Source organism: Sinohyriopsis cumingii, chromosome 18 (genome assembly GCF_028554795.1).
Source record: "Sinohyriopsis cumingii isolate HCF-2022 chromosome 18, ASM2855479v2, whole genome shotgun sequence".
Classification (NCBI taxonomy): domain Eukaryota; kingdom Metazoa; phylum Mollusca; class Bivalvia; order Unionida; family Unionidae; genus Sinohyriopsis; species Sinohyriopsis cumingii.
In genome coordinates, this window is record NC_142978.1 from 50248856 (window position 1) to 50274731 (window position 25876).

General features: G+C 36.8%; 1 protein-coding gene across 1 annotated transcript in view; it reads left to right on the top strand.

Moving 5' to 3' along the window:
- The window catches only part of LOC149776612 (uncharacterized), a 33633-nt gene extending 7757 nt beyond the window's left edge, over positions 1 to 25876 (top strand). Inside the window, exons 4-10 of the mRNA XM_089941113.1 lie at positions 4268 to 4404; positions 6811 to 6981; positions 9562 to 9751; positions 13372 to 13533; positions 15406 to 15600; positions 17964 to 18095; positions 21689 to 25876. Of these exons, the coding sequence (XP_089797239.1) occupies positions 4268 to 4404; positions 6811 to 6981; positions 9562 to 9751; positions 13372 to 13533; positions 15406 to 15600; positions 17964 to 18095; positions 21689 to 23888 (3187 nt within the window). The 3' untranslated portion in view covers positions 23889 to 25876. The remainder of the gene's footprint in view (positions 1 to 4267; positions 4405 to 6810; positions 6982 to 9561; positions 9752 to 13371; positions 13534 to 15405; positions 15601 to 17963; positions 18096 to 21688) is intronic.

Genomic DNA, 25876 nt, shown 5'->3' on the forward strand with positions numbered 1-25876 from the left:
AATCATGTCTGACAAAAGTCATGATGGTCATCTTAAAAATATTGAGCTTGATAATGTTCCAGAATAGTTCTTTTATTATGACATCTTGATGGTCATAAATGAAATGATGTGACATGCAATATACCCATTGCAATGGCCATCTTGAAAATTTTACCACTTATTGTTCTAGACTGCTGGTCATATAAGTTTGTGCTATCACCAAAATGCTTTTGATGTCTGGTTGGTCATAAATGTAAATAGTGCCAATTTGGTATCCAATATGTCCATCATGGCTGCCATCTTAAAAATTGCATTATTGTTACTCCCAAATGGAAATTCACATCCGCAAGAAAACTTCTTATCTAAATAATGTCTTGATGGTCCCAGATGGTGTTTGTTTGACATATGTCTACCACAGTAGCTAATTTGAAAATCTCCTTATTGGTGAAGATCATCATTAATTAAGATGGTTTCAACACTCAGAATTTAAAAGGAAGAAATAGTGTTGTCTTGAATTCTGAAGTTCTTTTTGGCCACTGGCGTGCCTGTCCCTTATCGAGACTTTGTTGGGTCTAATGGCACTTAAATACATTATTGATTAAATCAGGCTGCATGAATGGGATGTCTTTCCAAAGGACAAGTCAAGAATGCAAACCAGGGTTGGCCTAGTCACGTATTGAACTAAGAACCATTGCATTACAAGTCCAGTGTTCAACCAGCCAAACTATTGGGACTGCCCAGCGCTAGATGAAACCTTGGACAGATAAACATGTTAAAACAGGCATAGAATAGAGCTATTATACTACCCCTGGTGCCAGCATCAGTGTCAGCACAGATAAAAGCATATACATGTATATATGACCATCTTGCATCTTTACCCTTTCTTTCTTCCTAGGCACCTAGCAGCAGTCTGGAGTAAGTTTCAAAGCATCTGCCTCATGGGGATGGGGCTAAGGAGACAAAATTTGTACATTACTGGTACATTTATGCTTAGGGTTATTCATTCTGCTCAGTTTTTGGCATGCACTACATAAGTACTGTTATACCAAAAAACACGTAGGGTTTAACACCATTTTTTAGCACATGATAGGCTATACATGGCGGCCAGTATTAATGGTGGAGGAAGAACCCGGGAAAACCCCAGAAAGAACCACCGACCCACAAGAAGCTGTAGGTAAGCTTTCACACATACCCACATTTTTTTCAAATCTGAGACTCGAACCCATGCAGACAGAGGTGATCCATAATGGAGAGCGCTGTAGACCACTCGGGGCCCCTCAGAAAACAAGTCCCCAACACCGAAATTGTGTCATTGCCCTAAAGCCACACCCTAGATACATAACCGAGTTACATATTCAGTATATTCAGCACAATTTTTAAAAAACATATTCCTGTCATAATAAGTATAAAGATGTCAAACAACTGTACCAGACCCTTATTGCCAATGTCACTGTGACCTGCATTTGCATTTTACTGGATTGGTTTATGCTTTTTCTTTGCATCAGGCATATTACCAGTACTTTTTACCTCCTGTTTTAGGGTTGATTCCAACAATCAAATTTTGGGGTCCCCATCCATAGTGTTGTATACTGGTTTATGGCTTTTAAACCAATCAATTGAATCGCTTGTTATTATTGTTGCGGTTGATTTTCTTATGTCCGTTTATAGCACACAAAAATTTATAAACCTAAATTACCAGTTATTATATAATTTTGTTTTTGTTTTGTGGAAAAGTTGCCTTTCTAAACAGTAGCAGTAGCAGAAGTGTCTGTTGTTTCCTTGATATAATAGAAAGCTTTATAATGACAAGTCCTTAATATGGTACAGATTTATCTTTTAATTGAACATACTGTAAAGAGATAATAATAATTCCATTTGGAATCAAGGTGCCCTATGATCATATATCTTTATTTGAATTTCCCTATGAATCTTAGTCCCTTATTTCCAAGAACGTTATTTTTAGAGCACTTTGTATATCTGGGTCAAAATTAGCATTTTCTTTATTAAAAAAACCTTAGTTGTAATTAGAGGTCTATACTAAAATTATAATAAAGTATATGGTAAACACATTGTCCTTGATTAATGTTTAGATAATAATCAAAATAGTTAACCATACTCTAGAGAAAAATTTGATATGTATTAATTGCTTATGGAATTAAAAAAGATTAATGATTCAGGTCAGGTATAAAATGAACTTGATTTTGGACAAGGTTAAGTATAGTATACAGTTATCCATAAGCATATGATGGAATAAAAAATTTATTTAAGAAAAAATGACATAAACTAAATATACATTGTGTGTGTATGCATACACATTCATCAGGGCTCCAAGCTGCAAGTAAATTAATCAAAATTTTGGCCGAAAGGCAACAGCTAATTGCAGGGGCTCATATTGTTATCTCAGTCATACTACATACATTACGCTTTTTTCACCTACTTATGTCATAGACTTGCCTATATATCGATTACGCTTTTCTGGTTGATTTAAAAATAAAAGTGAAGCAATAAAAAGTTGTATGAAAATAATCTGAAGAAAAAAGTTTCGACTACAAATAGGGTAAGAAATAATTTGAACAACCTAAACCTATGTGTATTTTCCTTATTTTCTATTTATAGCAGCTGTATTACCTGTTTACAAGAAAACGGGGTTTCTTTAATTTGAAATTTTGCAGGTTCATTATATTGATATTCAAGTAAATTTTTGTCAACCAGTCTTTACGTTTAAAGAAAGTGTGCCAGATGTTAAGCAAAATGGACTTTTTCACTTGACTTGAAATTTCTTAGAGCAGATGGGTCTTTATAAACTTCAAAACATGTCTAATATGAAAAAAGCACAGGTCAGCAGTGCTTTGCATATTTAAAAAGAAGACTGATATTGAGAACATTGTCATGCTCTTTGCAGAATTTGTGGACTTAACTAACAATCATTTGGCTAAAGTTAGACATGTAGACTAGCTAAAGTGAATGTTGAATAAAAATAATTTGTCATCTTATTTTGTGTTTGTATTCTGGTTCAAATCCACATAGCTTTTTCTCCTTCTTGCCAAGTATTTTGACCTGCAGATTCAGGTTATTGGCAGAATAAATGCACATTTAATTGTGACATGTAATATGTAGATTAAAACATTTTATGCTCAGATTTTATATGCTTTTTGTCAGTTATCAAAAATTACTTGGGGTTGGCATATATGTACAAATTTACTATCAACGACTTCTTGCACAACCTATTTAAGAATCTACACTATTTCACACAGTGTACTTTGGTAACCAAGCGTTTGTAAATAGTGACTTTAGTTTTTTAAGTTGTTAGCCATTCTGTGACCAATGCATTAGACTAACTTTACTTGGATCCCTGTTCATAGATGCATGCATGCGAGCTCACTCTTTAGGGGCCTCAAGTGGTCTAAAGTGCTCTCTGTTACGGATCACTGCCATCTCAACCTGTCTGCGTAGGTTCGAGTCATGGATTCGGCCAATGTGAGTATGTAAGAAAGCTTGCCAGTAGCTTCTCGAGGGTCGGTGGTTCCTTCCGTGGTTTTCCTGGGTTCTTCCTTCGCCATTAATACTGGCCGCCATGTATAACCTATTGTGTGCCGAAAAATGGCGTTAAACCCTACACCAACAACAACACTCACTCTTTCTTGATGAGTAACTCACATTGCAAGTGCATTGCAGAAGTTGATATATTTGACACTTCACTAAATTGGCTTATATTGTGTCTTCAACATGTTTGTGCTTGAAGCATTAATCTTGATGATAGTATACATCTCTCATGGGCTATGCCTTGATACATGTCCGGGTATCTTTAGGAAAAGCACTTAGCTTGGTAAGATATGGCCATTAATGTGCTAATCTAGAATCATGGGATTTGGTGAAAGGATGCTTCTTGACGAGTAATCTCTATCATTTCAGTGGAAGCAACTGACCTTAGTTAAATTTTGTGTTTAATGTTCATATCTTAGCCACTATTCATTCTAGAATCTTTAAATTGATGATTATTCGCCTCTCCTAGTACCATATCCTTACAACAAAAGCAGCTCATCATGATCAGTATTTTTCCTTTTGATAGCTCAGGTTAAGTTTCTGGTTAAACTTATAAGCATGAATCGTTTGAGTATGCCTATTTTCATACCTAAAATCGTAAAACTTTTGTCAGGGAGCATGTTTTCAGGTATGGTTTCATGGCACGTCAGCACAATACTGGCTGTGTTGAATCAATTAAAGTTACAAATTTATATAATCTATAACTGGTGGGTTACTGTGCAATAACTTTTTCCTTGTTCAACAGGATTTGCTTGCAGCGGCGCTACAATGAGCGAGTGAAGGGAGACTGGGGAGAGCGATGTGTAGATCTCTTCAACATCATAGAGATTATCGGTGAGGGAACATATGGTCAGGTGTACAAGGCCAGGGATTCTCTTACAGGTGAATAGTAGACACGACTTGGTTTGAAAACTTTTTCTCCATAGAAAATGCATGCTATCTGTGACAACAGCGTAGCAATCCTGTGTATTTTATACTTTGATCTCCTTAATTTCTGATTCTTATAAATTTGAGGATCTAAATGTCAGTGCTTTTTAATGTCTCAGAGATATGAGACATTATTTAGTTTGAGATGGAGTGTATGCTTTTATTTGCTAATATACAGAGCTGTATTGAATGGGAAGCATTAGCATTGAACATCATAAAATAGGTATGGAAAAAATGTTTAGCTGGCTGCTGTCCTGCAGTAGTGACTTTCTTCTCCTACATAAATTGTACACCTACACTGTACATAATACGAATTGGCTTAAAATATCACTTGTCCAATCAGACGAGCATCTTGAAAAGATGGCATGTCCTTCTTCAACTTTTACTTGCAAATATGAGTGGACACCTGGAATTTTCAAATCCTGATAAAAGTATGTTATTGCTTGTTGTTTTAATGACTGATGATAAGAACTATTTCATTTATGAGATGCAGTTTTGTTGCAGTGCTTTCCTTTTCTCATTATCATGTAATTGGAAAGTATTGTATGCTGTTTTAATTTTGGATGGTCAATATCATATGGTTGACGGTCACGTTTTAACAGCAAGATTATTGTCTTCATTCACACCAGGGTGTTTACTTTTTATAAATACTCTGGGTTAGTAGAGGACTACAGTGTAAGTTAAAACTAAACCGTGCATTTATTTGCATCTTTTTATAGTACCCACTTCAGATAGATTAGCTTTGAAGAAATTCTTGGATGAGAGTCGAGTAAAGAAAACTTTTAACTCAACTGGCCCATAAATCCAATTGATAAAGAAAGAGTTCTAGCTTGAACACGTTTCTGATTTAGAAGTAAACTTCACTTTAATTTCTTCCAACATAAAGTTTCTTGTGTTTGCGAGACACAAGAGCCATTATTTAGTTGAGTGTGCATGTTTATGCTTTTGGATAATAATTTACATTTTTTTAGAGAGAATATTGAACATCATGACACCCAACTAAAAAAGTCTGTATGTGTCACACTTGTCTTGCAGTGCATGTGTCTTGGAACTGGTATTGCAGCACTTTATCTCAATCAGTATCAAGCAATGGAAAGCACTGTATGCTGGTTTTATTTTGTTTGTTTTTTTTTATTGTCAGTGCATCACATGGTTGACCGTCAAGTTTAACTGCAAAATTGACCTCTTTCATACCAGGGTGTTTACATTTTATAAATACGCTGGGTTGGTAGAGGATAAGAAACCAAAATAAAACCTAGCAATGTAGCATCTCATGTTTGTTAGGCTCGCTTAGAAGAAATTCTTATTACCGGCCAATCTTTGTTTATAATGGGTTTGCTTAAGAGATCTTGCAGCAGGTCAGTGCTGAGAAGGCATATGATTGGAATTGAAAATGTTGAATAATTTGTGTGTTCAATCTTATAAAAACTACATGGCCAGTGGCAGATATTTGTGTATCATAATTATTGGTTAATAGCAGCTAAATTAGAAAAGATATTGGTTTTAGCTTTACTGGTTATAGATCAGAAGAGCTTATGCGATTGTTTGTTGTCCATTAGCACAAGTTGTTTATTGCTCCTCCTCCTAAACTACTATAAGGATAGCCATGAAACTTCACACACATCTATTGGAGTAGAAAATTGACACACTTGATCCGGGAAGCACTGATTCAGGGCTATCTAATATGTCAAGAAAAATAATGTTTGCAGACTTGGATCATTGAATGTCTATACTTTTCACCAGAAATTTGTTTATTTTGACAAAGTTCACACAAGTTGTTTGCTGTATGCATCACCACTTTGTTACAAATATAATCCTGCCAGAGGGAGAACAGACTGGTATCAAACAGCAATTGCTTGCATCTAGTATTCTGGATATCAACCTTTGACACTGTTCTTTAACATTTTAACTTTTATATCTCAAAAATAGCTTGTTGTAATAGTATATTTTGGGCAAGTAAAACATAGTACTTGCGTGACTGGGCAAGTGGATCTTTATAGAAGTTTTAGGTTCTGGAATATCCTGCCTGTCTGGACTTGAACAGACTGGGCAAATGAATATTTAAGATTTTTTTTGATTATCCTGTTTGTTTGGGGTTGTAACTGACTGGGCCAGTGGATCTTAAGAGATTTTCAACTACAGGACCGTCCTACCTGTCTGGGCCATAAATCTTATTACAGGACACCAGTTAAAATCAGATTTGAAATGTTTGTACATCTTGAAATGAAAGTGACACATGTGCACCAAAACCAGGTTACTACTGCAATTTGGAGCAATTGCTTTAAAAGTTGCGACCCATATTTCAGAATCTGAGCCCCTTCTCATTTACCATCTGTTGTTATTTTTGTTTTACTTCTATAGGCGAGTTGGTGGCTCTGAAAAAGGTACGCCTGGAAAATGAGAGGGAAGGCTTCCCCATCACAGCTGTCAGGGAGATTAAAATTTTGAGACAGCTCAACCATTCTAACATTGTCAACCTCAAGGAGATTGTTACTGACAAGCAGACAGCCATCGACTTCAGAAAGGACAAAGGTATGGACATATTGCTCAATCAAATAAACTGGTATACTCATACTAGTGCTTAATACAAGTTGTTGAAATTGCAGAAATCGTTTAAAAGTAGGGCTCTTTGACATGCATTCATGAAATCTTGGTTGTAGATGATGACGTAAGTGTTGCCTGCATGTTTGCTCCAGAGATACTTCCTGTGCATACATGCAGAAAATTTGTGAATTTATGTGCTTGGTGACAAGTGATGCATGAGAACTCGAGCAATTTAAAGTCCTGCGTAAAAATATACTATGCACAGTATACATTTTTATTAAACTGTTGACCCTGAGAGTGTGTTGTGACATGTCATGCTGCATCATGGCTCTTGTGACATTTTTTTCAGGTTGGCAACTGTTTACTTATTTGAGTTTTTGCAACTTAACATAGATGGTTATTAAACTAAATTTGATTGACACATGGAACATTGTCACTGTTTTAAATTTAAGAAGTTTTTCAGATTATTGGAGTAAGAAGAGTATTAGAGATACCATTGAGTGACTTTGAACTCGAAAGAATTTGAATACGAGTCCAAGTACATGCAGAATGGAAAAAAAGGCAGCATGCCAGTCAGCCCCCACTTCAAGTGGTATTTTGACATTAAATGTTGAAAAGACAGAATAACAAGCCTTGTTAAAATTTAGACCATTTAAAATAGAGTGCTATTTTTAGACAGTTTGGTCTGGCAGGATCTTGTGCTACAAAACTACATAGCCCTGTAAGGGTTACGGTAAATTGAATAAATAAGAATCTAAAATAAAATTAGTTGTTGTTCTAGGGTTTAACGCCATTTTCAGCACAAGATAGGCTACACATGGCAGCCAGTATAACTGGTGGAGGAAGAACCCTGGAAAACCCAGGGAAGAACCACCGACCCACGAGAAGCTACTGGCAGGCTTTCCCACGTACCCACGCTAGCCGAGCCTTGGACTCGAACCCACGCAGACAGAGGTGAGATGGCAGTGATCCGGAACGGTGAGCGCTTTAGACCACTTGGCCACTTGGGGGCCCCCAAAATAAAATTAGAAAGTAAAGATATTTATTTGATCAGAATCCCTGTCTGAAAAAGTAGAACGTCATTGACAAGCTTAAAACCCTAATACAGCATTATGGAACCAATAAGAAATCTGGCATAGTAGTTGGCAAACCGGATTGAAGAATATGAAACCTTTGCATGTTTATGTTAGAAAAAAATTCTTGTTTTGGAGTAGAAGTATCCAAAAGACAATACCTATGAGCTGTATGAAGCAACCATAAAGAATGATTTCCCAACTTATTCAAGTTGGCTAAGCTAACTGTTTACACCCCTTTAGACAGCAGACTGTTAAAGGGGCGCGAAGCACATACCAATATCCATAAACAGATGAGGAACAGATTAAGCTCAGAAACAGTTCACAAAATTACTAACATCTTTATTAAAAGCCAAGACAGAAGCAATAATTTCAGTGGAAAGGGCTTGGTTTGGTGTTAAATGGCATGGCAACACGAGTGTGTTGTTTAGTGCTGAGTTAGTTGGAGTGAAATAACTTGCCCAATGACATGCCATGGTATCCTACTTGCCCCTGGACATGCTATGGTAGCCTATGTTAAAAATCGAAATCACTCACACACAGTAAAATGTTACTTCCTTTCCCTATTTTGGTCGAGGGAGTGAAAGTTCCTCCTCTTCTGCAAATAATAGTGTCGTCTTTGCATACATTGGAGTAACAAGTTTCACATAAAAAGATATTGATTGAGGAGTGGAGTAATGTGTTCCTGCACTTTATTCATCCTGGAAAAGTTAAAGTACAAAATTTACAGGGCCCCAAGTGGCCGACAGGTCTAAAGTGCTCTCCGTTATGGATCACTACCATCTCACCTCTGTCTGCTTGGGTTCGAGTCTTGGATTCGGCTAACAGGGGTATGTGAGAAAGCTTGCCAGTAGCTTCTCGTGGGTTGGTGGTTCATCCCGGGGTTTTGCCAGGTCTTCCTCCACCATTAATACTGGCTGCCATGCATAGCCTATCATTTGCTGAAATATGGCGTTAAACCCCACAATAACAACAACAAAATTGACAACTAAGCTGGACATGGCACACAAAAAAACTTAAATATTTTCCAGATGTCAGATATTTTTCAACATGGTGGTTGCCCTTGATGCAGCAATTAGTGTTCAGTATTGGCATCGTAAAAATAAAACTAAATTTTTTGTCTCAGAAGCATATGCATGCCAAGAGTGAATGGAACTACTAAAATGACGAGTGTCCATGCAGCATCCATTCAGGTAATCATTTTGGATTTTAACCCTGAAGCCTGATAAGTGATTTCTGTCAAGATTTTGGCTTCATAAATATGGATACTGACATCTTAAAATTGTGGATTTCTGAAAGGGTTCTGTTGCCACAGAAGTGTCTTTCAGTGTTGCTTCTTTACACGGTTTACTTGGTTTATAGAATCCCTGAAAATGTATGCCCCCTCCACAGTGAAAATTGGTATCCTTTGACTAATTACGATTTCAAAGCAATCACCTTACATAAGTATGTTCTTTCTACTTGATGTTTGAACATGTGCATAATTTCCTTGCAGGTGCCTTTTACTTGGTGTTTGAGTACATGGATCATGACCTCATGGGGATACTGGAGTCGGGGATGGTAAACTTTCAGGAACAGCATATTGCGTCTTTCATGAAGCAGCTTTTAGATGGTTTGAATTATTGTCATAGAAAGAACTTTTTACATAGGGATATAAAGTGTTCCAATATCCTTCTCAACAACAGGTTAGTATTTCTTACTTTAATATTGATTTTATTGCTTTGGATTATATATAATATATTTAGATTGATGGTGGTAAAATTTGGCAAGTAAGATCAAAGTTTACTTGCTCAGGAAACCGTTTACTTTGTTAAGATTGATTTGTAAGGAACCTGCAGATCTAAGTTGCAAGGACGATCTTAAAATATAGGATTCATTCAAGTATTTATGTATTGTTTTCAGACCCTGCATTCTGTACAAATTATTGATTTGGCTATAATCAGTACTTTAATTGACCTTTCTTGGATCCTATGAGACTTTAAGAAAGAATGACAATATGTGAACACAGCTCAAGTATTTAACAAATTGGGCCTCTTTGGACTGTGTATTTTGAAACAGACCTATGCTCAAGACCAAATCTTAATCATTAAGACAGTTATCTTGCCTTAGACTGCATCATTCGGTGGGGGCAACAGACCTGCCAGTCCTTATGATTTTGACAAAAGTCTTACAAAAATTACCCTTAAAATACGGACTTGTGGCATAATGGCATAAACTATGGGAAAATGTTCGTTGCCGAAAAATCCAGAAATTTTGTTTATCTGTTTGATTTGGACCAAAGTTTTTATATTAGAATTAGTGAAATTAGTCAGGGAACCAGACTAACTTTATAGCAGTTCCTCATACATGTCAAACTGCACTTATTTATTCAGGCGATGATATTTTGTTACACCTTACTGAGACGAATTCTTCCTGGTTGACAGGTCTGGACCAAGACTGCTTTGATTATATGAGTCAAAACTCATTTCAAATATGCCTGAACATGAACTCGTAAAACTGTACTTGCAGCAGGAGCAGTACATTTACAACTTTTAAATGCTTAATTGATATGCAAAATTTGAATACATTTTAACCCATTTGCAAATGCTATGCTTATCTGAGCTCTGCATGAAACTGAGGAATTAATGAAGAGTTGACAAGGGTAAATTTTTGTTTCATTCCTCATTATTCTAGAGTGCTTTCAGGTCCTGATTAATTTCTCTATTGCAAGATCTGTATACCTTCATTCTCTTGCACTCGATGTGATGCAGAATGGACACTTTAGGAAAAGATATGACATCACCTTATATCCAGGTATTGCCCAGAGGAACAAGTCGACAATCAATATAGCAGAGAGTAAACATGACCACAATGTTGTGAAAGTATTGAAGGATAAGTCGACAGAGTAATCCTTACAACTTAATTCAATTTTGATTTTGCTGTCAGTGTCATCATCATCATGTTGCTGAAGCAAAATATCATAATATGAGGGACCAACCATTTGCTTTTCTGAAGACTGTGTTTGGAGAAAAAAATGGGCCACAGATAGCTTGAGAAATAGTACTTTTGCCCAAATTTGTATATAAAAAAAATCTGTCATCTTTTATTGGAAATTTTTTTATATTTAGAGATGAAAGGGCAATATATTTGTCTAAACATTAAATAGTTGGTCCTGAACTATCGGTATTTGGTCAAAATTGAGTGTGCATCGTTATGTAGGTTAATATTGTATGGAAAACTAAATAGAAAGAATACAATTGCAATGTAATTCTTTTCAACTTGACAGTTTGATTGGTGATTTAGAAAGGGCTATAAAGATTATTGGTTTTGATTTTTAAGCTATTACACATTAAAGGTTGAGGTTGGAGATAGAGGAGATAAATTTTTGTTCCTAAAATGTATAAAACAATAAATAGCCAAGTTGAACTGGCATGTAGCCTTACAGTTTAATTTCCAATTTCCAAATAATTGTCAGCAGATTTCTTTAATCCACATTCTCATAATGTCTGCTACAGATGACGACATGATGCAAGTCATCCATTGACATAACATACCTTGATAAGATCTTGCATTTCCAGTCCTCTTGATATTCCTAATCATTGATATACTCTATATTAACAACTGAATGCTTTCTACAGACCTACCAGCCCTCACAATTTTGGCATGATTTTTACAACTCCATAGCAATTCATGAATTCACGCAGCCTGGAAAAAAAATCATGAAATCCCAAATTCCTAATCTGCTTAAATCAGGAACGAAATAATTTTATCCTGTTTATTGCATGTCAAAATAACAGCAGTGGTCACTGATGCCAATAACAGTCCTGTATTGCTAGTCGTGATGTTAGTTGAACTTTATCCAGTTGTAGTTTGCCATGTAGCAAGCATTGTAAAGTACATAATCTGTATTTAGAACATAGATTTTACAAATGCTCATGAAGAAAACCGGGGCCAAACTGATTTTAAACAAATAAAATATCACATGTACACACACACATAGCATCTGTAATTGAAATGAAGACAGCTTTTTCAAGTTTAGGAGATTTTTTGTATATTGAAAGATTAATACAGTATGTATCATAGTTTGCCTTAGTTCTATTTTGCTGCGCTTGCGCCAGCACTACTAATCATTCATCGTTCGACATTTCATCTTCATTTTCATAATTAAACAACACTCAAATGGAAAAGATTGGAATAACCAAAATTGCATTCAGCCATCAAACATCGATGTATATTATACATTTCGCACAGTAGTCTGCCACAAATTTTAGAATTGGGAATTCACACAGGGGCTCATGTCGTTGCTTACAATTTGCCTGGTCATACATGTACTATATAATAATATATATGTGGCATTACGATGTGAAAAAGCACACTGCTAGCAATAAACATACAGATATTGGGGAAAATTTAGAGTACCCATAGCAGATTTCAACTCTGGAGTACTTTAAGCCACTACTCAAGTCCTGCAAGCTACCAATGCTGAAGCATTGTTTGTGAGTTTTCTTGAGTTGAACTTAACTTTCTCAGTTGGAGATCAGCAATAGTGACAGTGACAAAGTATTTCCTATTGTTCAGAAAAATAAGACAAATTTTAGTGCCGCCTTAGATGCTGAAAATTTGCACACACACAATTTTAGTTGCCAAGGTTAAACAGCAGGCAAGAAGCCTGAACTGTTGTGTAAACAAATTTACCATAGCCCAGTTTGAGGAAGTTAAAGTGTACCACAGCATCATATTAAGACAAATAGCGTCCAGTTTGTGTATATCAGTAAATTTGTACATGTAGTTAGTGTAAATAATGTGGTTTCATTTTATTTTGGGATTTTCATATAATGCAGTACTAACCATCAAAGTTGATGGAGCTAGTGTCATGATACAATTTTTCACTAATCATGTTCAAAATTCACTAACTTTTATCCCTCTTTTCAGTAATTGCGAGTCTGGAGGGTTGGCAGCTCTGTTTCTGATATCTCTATTTTTATTATGGAATGCTCGTTTTGCACAAGACTGTCATGTATATTGTAACGAATAAATGTAGCTTCCCTAGCTAGATTGACCAGATTTTACCTCGAGCAGAGACCTGGATGTAAACTTGTGATGTCATAGCCATATTTTCCTAATATGTGGCCATTGTATCAAGATGTAGACATGTTGACAGACCATGATGCTTTGAAAGGTTAGAATTTATCTTGAACTTGGCATCAGTTATAGAAGTCTTGGAAAATTAATTAATATTGATCTAGTACACACAAACCCTTGCATTTTTGTCTATATCACAAGCCTGCAAGGCAAAGAAGATAACTGCAGATTTGATTTATTCCAGAGGCCAAATTAAGCTTGGAGATTGGGGTCTGGCCCGACTCTATCATGCTGATGACAAGGATAGGTTGTATACTAATAAAGTCATTACACTTTGGTATCGGCCCCCTGAGCTTCTTTTGGGAGAAGAAAGATATGGTCCTGCCATCGACATCTGGAGTATTGGGTGAGTCCACATATCATGGTATTTAGAGAGAATAAACACTGTATGCCCATACATTTAGTCCTGTCCATTGTCCCATATGAATTGGTATCTAGATTGTACAAAATCTACTTGATTTAGAGAAAGTGAAAAAATGTGTAGGTATGCTTGTGGCATCTTTTACCATTTTACTGAAATATGTTCATCACTGCCTGGATTTTACCTATTTTGTAAAAACTTTGTTAATACTATTGGGCAAAATCTTTTTTGTGTTTATACTAGTAGGACCAAGCATATCAGTTCAGATAGTTTAAAAAGATAGATAACACTCACCCACCATCTAACCGCTCCAGTATCTTAGTGGTTAGAGCGTCCACCTTGGATGCACGAGTTCAAATTGGTTAAATATAGATAATTCTTTCTTGACTAGATTTGAAAAAGAAAAGCCGGGAAACTCAAAAGCTGCCAAGAACATTGGAGCTACAGCACTTTCACTGCAGCTCAATACAGATTAATTTAAAACTATAGGTAAATGGATATAGGGATTGGGAAGAGTTCAGAGTCAAACATAACAATTGTATTCACAGTCCAACAATATAAGATGCCGACCATGATAGTTACAATGTGGGTGTGGGTGGGACGATCCGCGTCCCCCCCCCCCCCCCCCAGTCATAACTGTCAGTTTCAATGTCTTGCACTGTTTGACATTGGACCCCCATCGCTATAACCATTTACCCATACTCTTAATTTTAGTTTTATGTATCCCCTGTAGGTAGCCTAAACTGTTAATCAATATGATAATAGATTTAAAGACATGAAAATTGGTTACTCGCATGTCTGGACAAGAACGATTCAGCCAAAGCTCATGATAGCATAAAATCCAAGAGTCAGTCATGTGTCAGGCAAAACAACACATCCTTTGGTTTGAATATTGAACTTCTACTCAGATCACACGTGCCAATTTAGATAAAAGCTTAAGACCATGCTGTGAAATGTTCAAAATGTTTGGTCACTAACCATTGGTAGAATTTTTTTTATACTGACATACTATTACGTTGCAGATGAAGAATCCCCTGTTCATTAAATAGCTACATAGCAGATGCATCAACAAGCATTAATACGCTTAAAATGGCTCAAAAACTGATATGCAAATATATTTTAAGAAAACAATAAAAAAATTTTTTAAAAATTGCAATTATAAGAGTTGAGCTGTTTTTATATCGTGGTATGAACTGTCAGTTGCCAAATCGCGGCTTACATAATGCCCTTTGGTTGTTATTTGCTTTGTGTTTTAGTAAAAATGGCGTTAAACCCTACAACAACAACAATAATATAATGTTGTTGTGGGGTTTAACGCCATTGTTCGGCACAAGATAGGCTATACATGGCGGCCAGTATTAATGGTGGAGGAAAAACCCGGAAAGAACCACCGACCCACGAGAAGCTACTGGCAAGCTTTCTCACATGCCCACATAGGCTGAACCTGAGACTCGAACCCGTGCAGGTGAGATGGTACAATAATATAAAAGGTTCAAGGAAAAGATGATTAGTGCAAATGACATAGTTCAGCTGGCAAACCTCTCTTAAACAAAAACGCATCATTTTTTAAAAATATTTCAGAACTGCATTAAGATACCATTATTTTTCTTTGCTCCAACAGTTATCAAGGCGATATTCTGGAATCTTAAGCGCAGGGCTAAAAATGGTAGATCAGACAACAATACCAATAGCTGCAAATGGTAGACTAGGCTACAATACCAGTCACCAAAATCTCCCTTGCAGCTTTCTAATTGCATGCTTAGTTATTTTTTTGTAGATTTACTGCTCTGATTAAATTGTTCAAATTTTTGGTTAGGAAATACTCAAGTCGTGATACACAGTTGACATTTTTTTCAGGTGTATTCTGGGGGAGTTGTTTACAAGAAAGCCGATTTTCCAGGCAAACCAGGAGATAGCACAGCTGGAGTTGATTAGTAAGACCTGTGGCTCTCCAGCACCAGCAGTGTGGCCTGATGTCATCAAGCTGCCACTATTCCACACATTCAAACCTAAAAAACAGTATAGAAGGAAACTGCGTGAGGAGTTCTCATTGTAAGTTAAAGTCTTGAATTAATTAGAGCTCAGGGCTTTTGATGATGATCTATACAAACCCATTGAGTAGCCAGGGAAGTGAAAGACGTGAAAAGATCAACTTAAAAGAGGAAAGATTTTATTTTGAAACTTGTGAAGAAGGTTCTTTTTAATTTTAGAGAATACCATGTATCCCTTTATTTTTGTCAGCATCAGTTTTTGTGGTTTTGTAGAAAGTGACATTTTTTCATGGGACTTTAGTTGTGGTTTTGTGAAAATAACATTTAAGACAATGTTTGAAATTGTGAATATAAACCCAGTAGGGTTAGGGTCAAGCTAATGTATTCACCGATGAATTTTTTTCTTTGATGCTTCAACTCTTCATACCTCATGAGCATGAACAGACAGTCTTTCCCATACAAGTATAGTAACAGTTGACTATATGACCAATGGGAGATCCTGATTTTGTCCAAACTGGAGGACATTTGCTTGTGTGTATGATCAGATCGTCCACAGTATTAGCATTCAGATGATTGCAATTGACTGGATTGGTAAGGCTTCCGTGTGTTAAAGGTCTTCAACTACTATCTGTATGGCAACCACTTGTACAAATTTACAATAAATATCTTGCAAAAACAACCTCACTAATTTTTACCCAGTAAAAAAAGCATCCTATCACAGTTGCATTTACTTCAGTACAACCGATAGTAATCTTTCATGCATAGCTGCCAACCCTCACGAATTTGGTGTGAATTTCACGACTTTTTCAGCGATTCACGGAATCACGCCGTAAGCCAGAAATTCATGAATTTTCCAATCCTCAATTATTTTAAATCTTTAATAAAATAACCGATTTCCCGTTAAGCGCTAGTCGTGATATTCGCAATTGCCGAAATGGTCCGGTACTGCTGGTCACGATATTAGTAGATCTACAGCGATTAGTATAGTTCACCCGGTAGCAAGCATTTTCGCCTATTTTGATCTATATGTATAAGAGTAGTTTTACAAATGCTTTTGAGAGAAACTGGGGCCTAACTGGAAATTTGCTCTGCGTATGCGTCAAAACGCTGATTTGAGTTACCGTTCAGCATTGCATGTAAGATCTTGAAAATGTTTTCACCACCAAGGAAAAAGAAACGTATTACTCAAAAAGTGAAGTTTAATTTGGAATATATCAAAAATTGGCCGCGCATTCTGCCATTAAACATTGATATTCATGCATGCTTTTTGCACTCAGTGTGCCATCGCAGAGACGATGTGAGGAAGAATGTTGGTTGCATAAAACATGTAGAAGCTGGGAAAATTAAGAATTCGCAGATTTCAGCTCTGGAATATTTTAAACCATTGGCGGAAGACCTGCAGGCTACCAACGCTGAATCATTATTTGTGAGTTTTCTTGTTGAACACAATCTACCTTTATCAGCTGGAGACCATGCTAAACATTTGTTCTGACAAATGTTCCTGGACTTGAAAATTGCTTCCAAATTTTCCAGTGGAAGAGCCAAAAATGCTGCAGCTCCTGTGCATTCCTCACAGCAACAGTGACAGCGAAAGAGTATTTTCTTTAGTGAGGAAAAATAAGACGGACTTTAGGGCCTCCTTAGCTGCAGAAAATTTGTCAGCAATTTTAGTCACCAAGATCAACCAGCAGGCAAGAAGTCGGAATTGTTTAGGAAACAAATTTATGATCAAGCAGTTGAGGAAGTTCAAGTCTACCACGGTATCATGTCTTGATAAATAAATATTTCTGCATATATGTAGTGTTTTAGTTTTATTTTGCGAACTTGATATAGTGTAGTATTGACGGTCAGAGTGGATGGAGTGGTCAGAGTGGATGGAGTTAATGTCATGGTATTTTTCACAAATTCATGTCCAAATTCACGACTTTTTATCCCTATTTTCACTAATTGTGAGCCTAGAAGGTTGGCAGCTATGTATTTGGCCCAATGCTAAGCAAATGAACAGTTTTGCAAAGATTATTCCAAAACTTGAATTTTTTTATTTGATGAAATATGAGAGGAATCAGCCGTTTGTAAGTCAATGGAATGCCCAACATTTTACTGTGGCATGATCCAGACCAAACCAGTCACGCATAGGTTTTATATACAGTGTAATTCAAAGGCATGAGTGGCGATGTCCTTTTCTCATGCGCTTTATAAATAATTTTAATGACTGACAGGCATCGTAAACATGTACATGACATGAGATAATTTCATTTGTACATTTGAAATTGACAGCCTTAGTGCTTACTGTTTAGATTTTATTAAAATTCTCAATTCATCAAGCAATATTTTTATCATATTTCTGGCTTTTGTATTGACAGAAAACTAATCCAAATTTTGCATACTCCTCTACTGAATAAACTAATATTCGTTGTTTTGCAGCTTACCTAAACATGCCCTTGACCTTATGGATCAGATGCTGGAGCTAGACCCATCACGACGATGTACTGCCGAGGCTGCTCTCGGCTCACCATGGCTGAAATATGTTGAACCAGATATAATTCCTCCTCCAGAGTAAGTCTTACTGATATGTTGTCTGTCTTAAAGTTGGTATTTGGTCTGCCTAGAGACATGTCTTATGATTCAATATGTGGTATTCTTGCAGTTCCTATGTTGTCTGTCAAAATATGAGTATTAATTGCATGTAATCTCTCTTGATCCCAGTCATTCAATGTTTAATCTGACAGTCAGTATGTTTTGACAAGATAGGAGTCTTTGTGTATTGACATTAGATAGTGACATTTAAAAAAAAGTATTATGTTGCTGCAGTGGTGAATCCAACCCAGACATCTCTAATATGGCAACTATGGTATGTCTTTGTACCCCCACCCCCACCCCCTGCTCCATTTGCTTTGCCAAATATAACATGGCTTGTGTTGAGGTACTATTGAACACCTACCAGCCAATCATTGTGACTATTATTGTGATATCCTTGAATCAGAAACAATGGTTGTATTGGGGTGCCATGGAACACTTACCAGCCAACCAACACGACTATTATTGTGATATCCTAGAATCAGAAACATTGGTTGTATTTAAGTGCCATTGAACATCTACCTGACAATCAACATGACTATTATTGTGACATCGTAAAGTAATTCCAATTGTTATAAATCAACCAAATTTTGCGCAGTCTTATTGTATATAAACGGTTACGTTAAACTGATGGATTTTTTTATACATTGGTAAATTCTGTGGACTACTTTTTGGCTCACATTTTCCAGGTAATTTTATGTGAAGCTTAATCTATATCAGTGCCATAGACCATAATGATAACAAACCTCACCCACCCAACTACATGATTTCCAACCAAAATTTGCAACACCCTGATTAAAATAACATTAAAGTTGTCATTCCTGTACTCAAATGCTTACCCCTTTTGTCAAAGAAAACATATGTCAGTCTTTACAAGCCAGTCTTGAGAAATTATTGCATTTTGCTTTGACAATATGTTCCACCACTGGTTATTAAAGGTCAGGGTCATATGATGAGCAAGGGATTTCACTCAAAATGGACACAATTTGGTTTTTAAAGATAGATATGCTTAGAAAGCAAGAGCAAAGAATAGCCTAGTTTAAATAGCATCAGCCAATTTTTAATTTTAAAAATGATCACAACAAGCACCTTAGATTACATGCTGGACTTGCTCAGACACTCTGTCCTCTGAATCCGGCGACTTTCTTTTTTTGGTTAGACCCAAATAAATAGTCATGATCTAATGTCCAATGTTGCCACCAAAGTGGCAATCACTACTGCTCGATGGATGGATGGTCATATCGACAGACTTTCTGTTTTACATAGTTGTCTCTAAAAGAAAATGGTGCCAATCTGATATCCAGTATGACTGCAGTTCCTCATTGAATTGGAGTTTCACCAGAAGACTTGTTTTGATATCTAAAAATAAATATGCTGTGTCAATATGGTGGCCATTTTGAAAATCATTTTACTGCTACTCAGAGATGGATGGTCATAATTGACATGGATTTTCATCAAAAACCAAATTTGTGCAGATGTTAGATCCAATATGGCTGCCAATGGAAATAATGTGGCAATTTTCTATTTGCTGTGAAATATCAATGATGTTTTCAACACTCTTAAGTAAAATGAAGATATGAACTTGTCTTTAATTCCCGAAAATTCTTTTGTTTTTGGACAGTTCCTTTGAGAGACTCTTCTCTGTATAAAAGTGACATCATGATATATGCATGCCATATTTAACAAGTTGTTATAATGCAGATTTCTTGCTAACTGCAGGTACTTTACTATATCTTGAGATAATATGGTCAACAGAAGAAAAGTCGGGACATAATGTTGGTAAATTGTCATTGTTGATGTATTTTAAGTGGACTGATTGGAGACTTGTAAAGTATCCATATAATACTACATTACTGCAAATGATAGGCACAATGATGAGTTATGACTCTTTGGCCACAAACTAAGTAACAAAAAGAAGCAAAACCAATAGGTTTCATAAAACTACAGATAATATAGTTATCAGTGTTATCAAAGGAATATGTAAGAGGTTCTTAAAGTATTAAGAATTAATCCAAAATAATCCTAAATAAAGTTCTTTTCAAGTCCAAAATAAATTAATATTCCAAACAAATTTCAAATTTTTATATCAGATGGCATTGTCCAGATCTTCTTTGAATAATTCACAATAGTCCTTGAATAATGCTTTCATCCAGTGAGCACTTTGTATTTCAATGAATAATCAAATGTTTACTCTCAAATAATATCTAAACACAACATTAAATTTGTCTCAAGACTGATGTTACAACCAGAATATAAGAAATAAAACTGACCAAAATTGTCCATGTGCTTGTGAAAACACATTTTGCTACTAGTAGCTTTGTGACTTGCCCAAATATCCCACATGATGACAGAACCCACCTGACCTAACCCATCCAATTAAAAAATACTTAATTCTAAGAACCCACCTGATCTACCTGACCAAAGAGAAACAACCCCAAACTTGTCAACATGTATACTGCTAATTTTATTAATATAATTTGATCATAGCTATTTATGGATCCTACAATCTTGTCACACTTGATGCCTAGCACATTACAGAATATCAAATTTGATGTAAAAGACCATTTGCAGTTGACTTGTTGGACTTCACATCATGAACACTGACTTACATGGATTTATTGTTTCTTCTAAATCAAGAGTTCACTTTATTGGTAATTATAAATGGCAGATCTAGTACTAAGCCATTTGCACTTGGGCTCATTTGACATGTTGTACAACATTTCTTTGCTCTAATTGGTCATAGACCAAAAGAGCTTGCGTGTTGGCCAGTTATCTGTCATCCGTCATCCTTTGGGAGAAGATTGTTGTTATTACTCTGCTACTCAGAGTATTGCCATGAAACTTTACACTTGTTCATCCTATGTTCTGGTTGATGAAAATGGTGCAGCTTTGATGCCTGTTTAAGCCACCACAGTGCCTATTTTAAAAATCCTGTCTTTGCTACTTATCTTGAATGGATGGTCATATCAGCACGTGGTTTCATTCTTGTGATGTCCACTTGGTCCTCAGGGAAAATAATGCCAGTCTGATGTCTATTTATGGCCACCACTCCAGCCATCATGAAATCTGGTTATCACTACTACTTCTACATGGATGGTCATATTTTCATGGGGTTTTCACTAAAATACTTTTGTTAGTCCTAAATAAATGTCTAGTATGGCTGCCAGAGTGGCCAACTTGAAAAAAAAATTTGTCACTGCTTCGCCAGAATGGATAATCAGAGCAGCACAACTAAAAGACTTTTTGTAATGTCTTGCTGTCACTACTTCACCTAAATGGATGATCATTCTGAAATGGGAGTTTTCACCAAAAGACTTTTAATGCTGTTTTGCTTTGTCCTAAATCAAATTGGTGCCAATCTGACATCTCATCTATGGATCAAAGTAGTCTGCTTGAAAATCTTTGAAGAATATACCGAAGTTGGTTTCACCACTTGACATATGAAAAAAAAATGTTCTTGCATTGAATTCCTGGAAACTCTTTTCGCCCACTATAGTGTAAGTTCCTTTGAGAAGCTTTCGTTTGTTGTTGGTTTTTGTTTTGATTAATTGTATTTTTCTTTCTTTATTCAGCCTTCCAAAGGATCAGGACTGTCATGAAATGTGGTGCAAGAACAGGAAGAAGATCTTGAAGGAGCAGCAGAAGTTGAAAGACGGGGATCCACAGATCAAGACAGACAGTGGTGGTGCTGGGGGTGGAATGTTGAAAAATGTTACTCCACAGAAGCCTGCTGTGGGACAGAGCTCCATTGTAAAGCCAGGCATTCAGAAAAAAGAAGGGGACGTGAGTAAAAGTATTGTGAAACCCAAACTTGGACTATCACTAACAGCAAAGGGAGATATAAGAGTTCCCCAGAAAGGACTCAGTCAAGACCTGAGCATTGTGAAGGATAAAAATTTCATTGCCTCCACAGGGGTTGCAACAGTACAAGCTCCAGATAAGGGAGTGATGAAAGGTGTAAGCACAGTTGGTACTTTCCCAGTCAAAACCCAAGCAGGATCACTCACCACTCAAACTCTGAGTCACATTCCAAGCATGACATCCATGACAGCAGCAGAATCTGTCACAGCTTCACAAACTAGTGGCCAGCCTCCACAGCTGAACCAGATCCCTAGCCTGATATCATTGAATGTCACAGGTTCAAAAAATGATTCAGTAGCTGTGGAAGAGGACAGTAATAAGGGCCTGGTGACAACAACAGGAAATGCAGAACTGGCACATTTACTGCAGTTGTTGCAGCAGGGAGTGACTGTGGATCAGGTGGCAAAGAGTATGAACATCACACTGGACAGTCAGACACAGCAACTATTGGAGACCAGCAGACGGCTCCTTCTGCCTTCAACTCTTGCAGAACAACAGAAGGCAGTTGAAAAACCTCCTGGCAGTATTAGCTCACTGCCAGCAGAACAAGGAGGCTTTGCTTTTGTTCTGGGTAACAACTTCCAGGCAGATATGGATAATAGACCAAGTTCTACTGGGTTCGTCTCTCAAGGTCATTCAGCTGGGACTCAGTCTGGACTTGGTAGTACAATAGGTGCAAGTACTAATGGAGTGAAAGCAGCTCTTGCTCAGTTGTTAGCTCAGCAGGGTCATAGGGTCAGTCTTGGTGGGACAGAAATTGCTACAGAGAGACTGATGTCAGACACTTCCCAGTTTACCTCGACCATTGGGCAGGAATCTTTCTATTCTACAGCAAGTCAAGATAGCTTTGCCTCATATGGTTCTAGGGATTCTTACGATCATGGTCATCATCATCTTCGTGGAGCAGACACGATCGTCAGTGGTGACAACTTTTCACGTTATAGTTATCGTGATGACCCTGCTCCAGCTCAAGATCTTTATACTTATGGGTCAGATCCCCCAGAACTAACAGGACGATTAGCAGCCTTGATATCCCCAAAACTTGAAGACTCTGCAATGCAGCAGCCATCAATGTATTCTGGTGAATCAAATCTAGACACTTCTGGACCACACCACCCCATGTCCAAGAATTATTCATACAGCTCAGGTGATGGGGACTTGTATGCTAGTAATAGATCTAGGTACTCTGACTCAAAGTTAAACACTGGACAACGATCCGATTCCTCAGGAAGTACCCCTATTTCAGCACAAGGTGGGGGGAGTTCCTCCTTTCCCCATCACAGTACAACACACAGTAGTAAGTTGGAATCTGGATCAGGGTTCGGGCGACAGTTCAGTGGTGAGGGTGTGGGGATGGGTGACAGCACAAAACATTATGATACTGGGAAAAGACACGAAAGAACTGGGTCAGGGTCATTTGGTGCCAGTGGTATAACCACATCTGGGGTATACAGTGGAAAATTGGCATCATCTGGAGGGTTCAGTAGAGCAGAAAGTGACCAAGGGATCTATTCTGCAACAGGGGGAGGGGATGATGGAGGGTATGGGGGACCAGAAGGTAGAGTTCCCTTCAGTAGGGATAATCAGTCTACATCTAGTTACTCTGGTGGGGGTGGAGGTATGGACTCTAATTATGGAGAGGGTTCTGCGAGTAACTTTGATGGGGCTCCTAAGAAGGGAATACTAAAGAATAAAACTACATCAGAAATACTAAAAAAGAAAAACTCCAACCCAGATTTAAGCAGAGACCAGTTTGGTGGTCCCCCAGTTTCCAGACCATTGCTTTCTCTACATTTGGATGATGGAGCTAGAAATAGAGGCATTTGGGCTAGCTCAGGAAGTGGGCAGGGAAGTAGGGGAGGGGGAGCAGGAGGGAGAGGGAGCTTCTCAGGGGGAATGGGAGGATGGTAAAAGTTAAAGTTTCAAGGTTTTTTTCAAGTACACTTTTAGAAGTTTTACATTGACTTACTGTACACTTCACCAGACAAAGACAGAAGTAAAGCTTATAAGAAAAAAAAATCCCTGAGAATATAATGTGAAATATAGTGGAGAGAACCTTCCACCAGAGCAAATGTGGAAAATTAACCTTCAAGTTTCAGATATGTTTGCTGGGTTTATCAGACTTTTGAAAAGAAAGTCTAGGCTTAGGGCCATACAACTCGGTCAGGTATTGTGATGGACAAACAGCACTGTATAGATGCATATAGTGTTGACAGCAGTACAAACCATACTGCCTCTCCAGCTCAGGTCTGAAATTGTCATGGACAAACTATAGTGTTGTACGCAGAACAGACTTTTGCCTCCATTTTGTAGACTGTCATCAAGGAGACTGACACGGCAGATTTTTTGATGGCAGTTAGTTTACAGTTGACAAGATGAATGAATGCTGCTGCTTGACATGCCAATATGACTGTCATATGCCAACTATGAACTGCCACAAAAATTCCTCACTTACTGATAATAAAGGCAAATCCTAGGTAGATGCTAGGTATGCTGTTAAACATTTGCTCACTTGTTAATGTGACAATTTAGTTGTGAACTGCCTTTATTTTAACATAATCTTGAGAATTCTTGTTTCATGATTCACTAGTAGAAGTCAGTACTGTTTTTTTTTTTAAAACAAGCTTTGACGTCCAGCCTAATATTCACATTAATATTGGAGGAAAGATTCTTATATGGATGAAGCCTGGCAGTTAAAAGGGCAGGATGCAAGTTCTTGACATTGTTATTTCAGTTCCTTAAAAATGCTGTGTTGATTTCATGCATCAAAGGAACAAGCATGAAAGGATATAGAAGCATGCAGTGTCCATGGAAGGAGTTTATACATCTGTGTGATAAAGAAGTATGCAGTGTCTATGGAAGGAGTGATATAGAGGAGGATATTTTTTTGTATTTATTTATCCCAGCAGTTAAGCAAGACAAATGTACTTTGAGTAATAGTAAATGTATGATGGCACAAGTTAAGCAACAATATCCAAGAGTTTGGAAATTAAAGAACATTATTGTGACTACCTTTCTCTGGAAGAAGGCTGCTTCTTTAAAATTATTGATTTATTTTAAGACATTCTTGGCAATATCATGTGTAATATTTAAAGATTAGTCCAAGTGAATTACTTTTTGTTTGCAATCTAAATTATAATGCCTTTATTTGAGTTCAGAATCAATTGTCCATTGCTTTGCTCTTTAATGCCAGTGAATAAGGAATGTTGGCTTGATTTCAGAAATCAAGTACAAAGAAATGTCAAGAATGTATGAAATGTATAACTGTATATTGCTTTGTGTTGGAAATAATGGCCTGAACCAAAATGTTTGTATATTTTCTTTTGGAAGAGGGCAGAAAAACAATCACTTTGGATATTTCACTTTGAACACTTTATACTTTGTTTCACATTGAACACACCCATGATAGTCAAGACTTCTACAGGAAAAAAGAAAACCTCTTAAGATGCTAAGGAACCAAATGTGCACCAATTACCCAGTCTTTACAAACCACCATAAAAAATTTGGTAAACCTGTTAAGTTGAAGTATTGAAAGAAATGCAGCTTATGCTTGTACTTAAAACCAGACCAGAAATATTCAGATTTGTGAAAAACACCATTTAAGAAAACAATCACTTGAGTATTAAGTACTTTCTAGTCGAAACGCATACACATATCATCTGTCTCTTTGTTGAGGCAGATTTGTTTTTTATTTTTAAGCTTTGAGAATTAGTTTTATAAATCTGATGGATGCTTGAGCGATTCTATATTACATTATTTAAGATTTTGTCTGGGATGTAGATAGGCAAAGTTACAATCATGTAACATTGAGCAACCTTCATGTAAGGGTAATAATTGCATCAATTATACTTTTGTCTCACATGCCTGTTCTAGACAATAAACTTCCTTAGTTTCTGCCA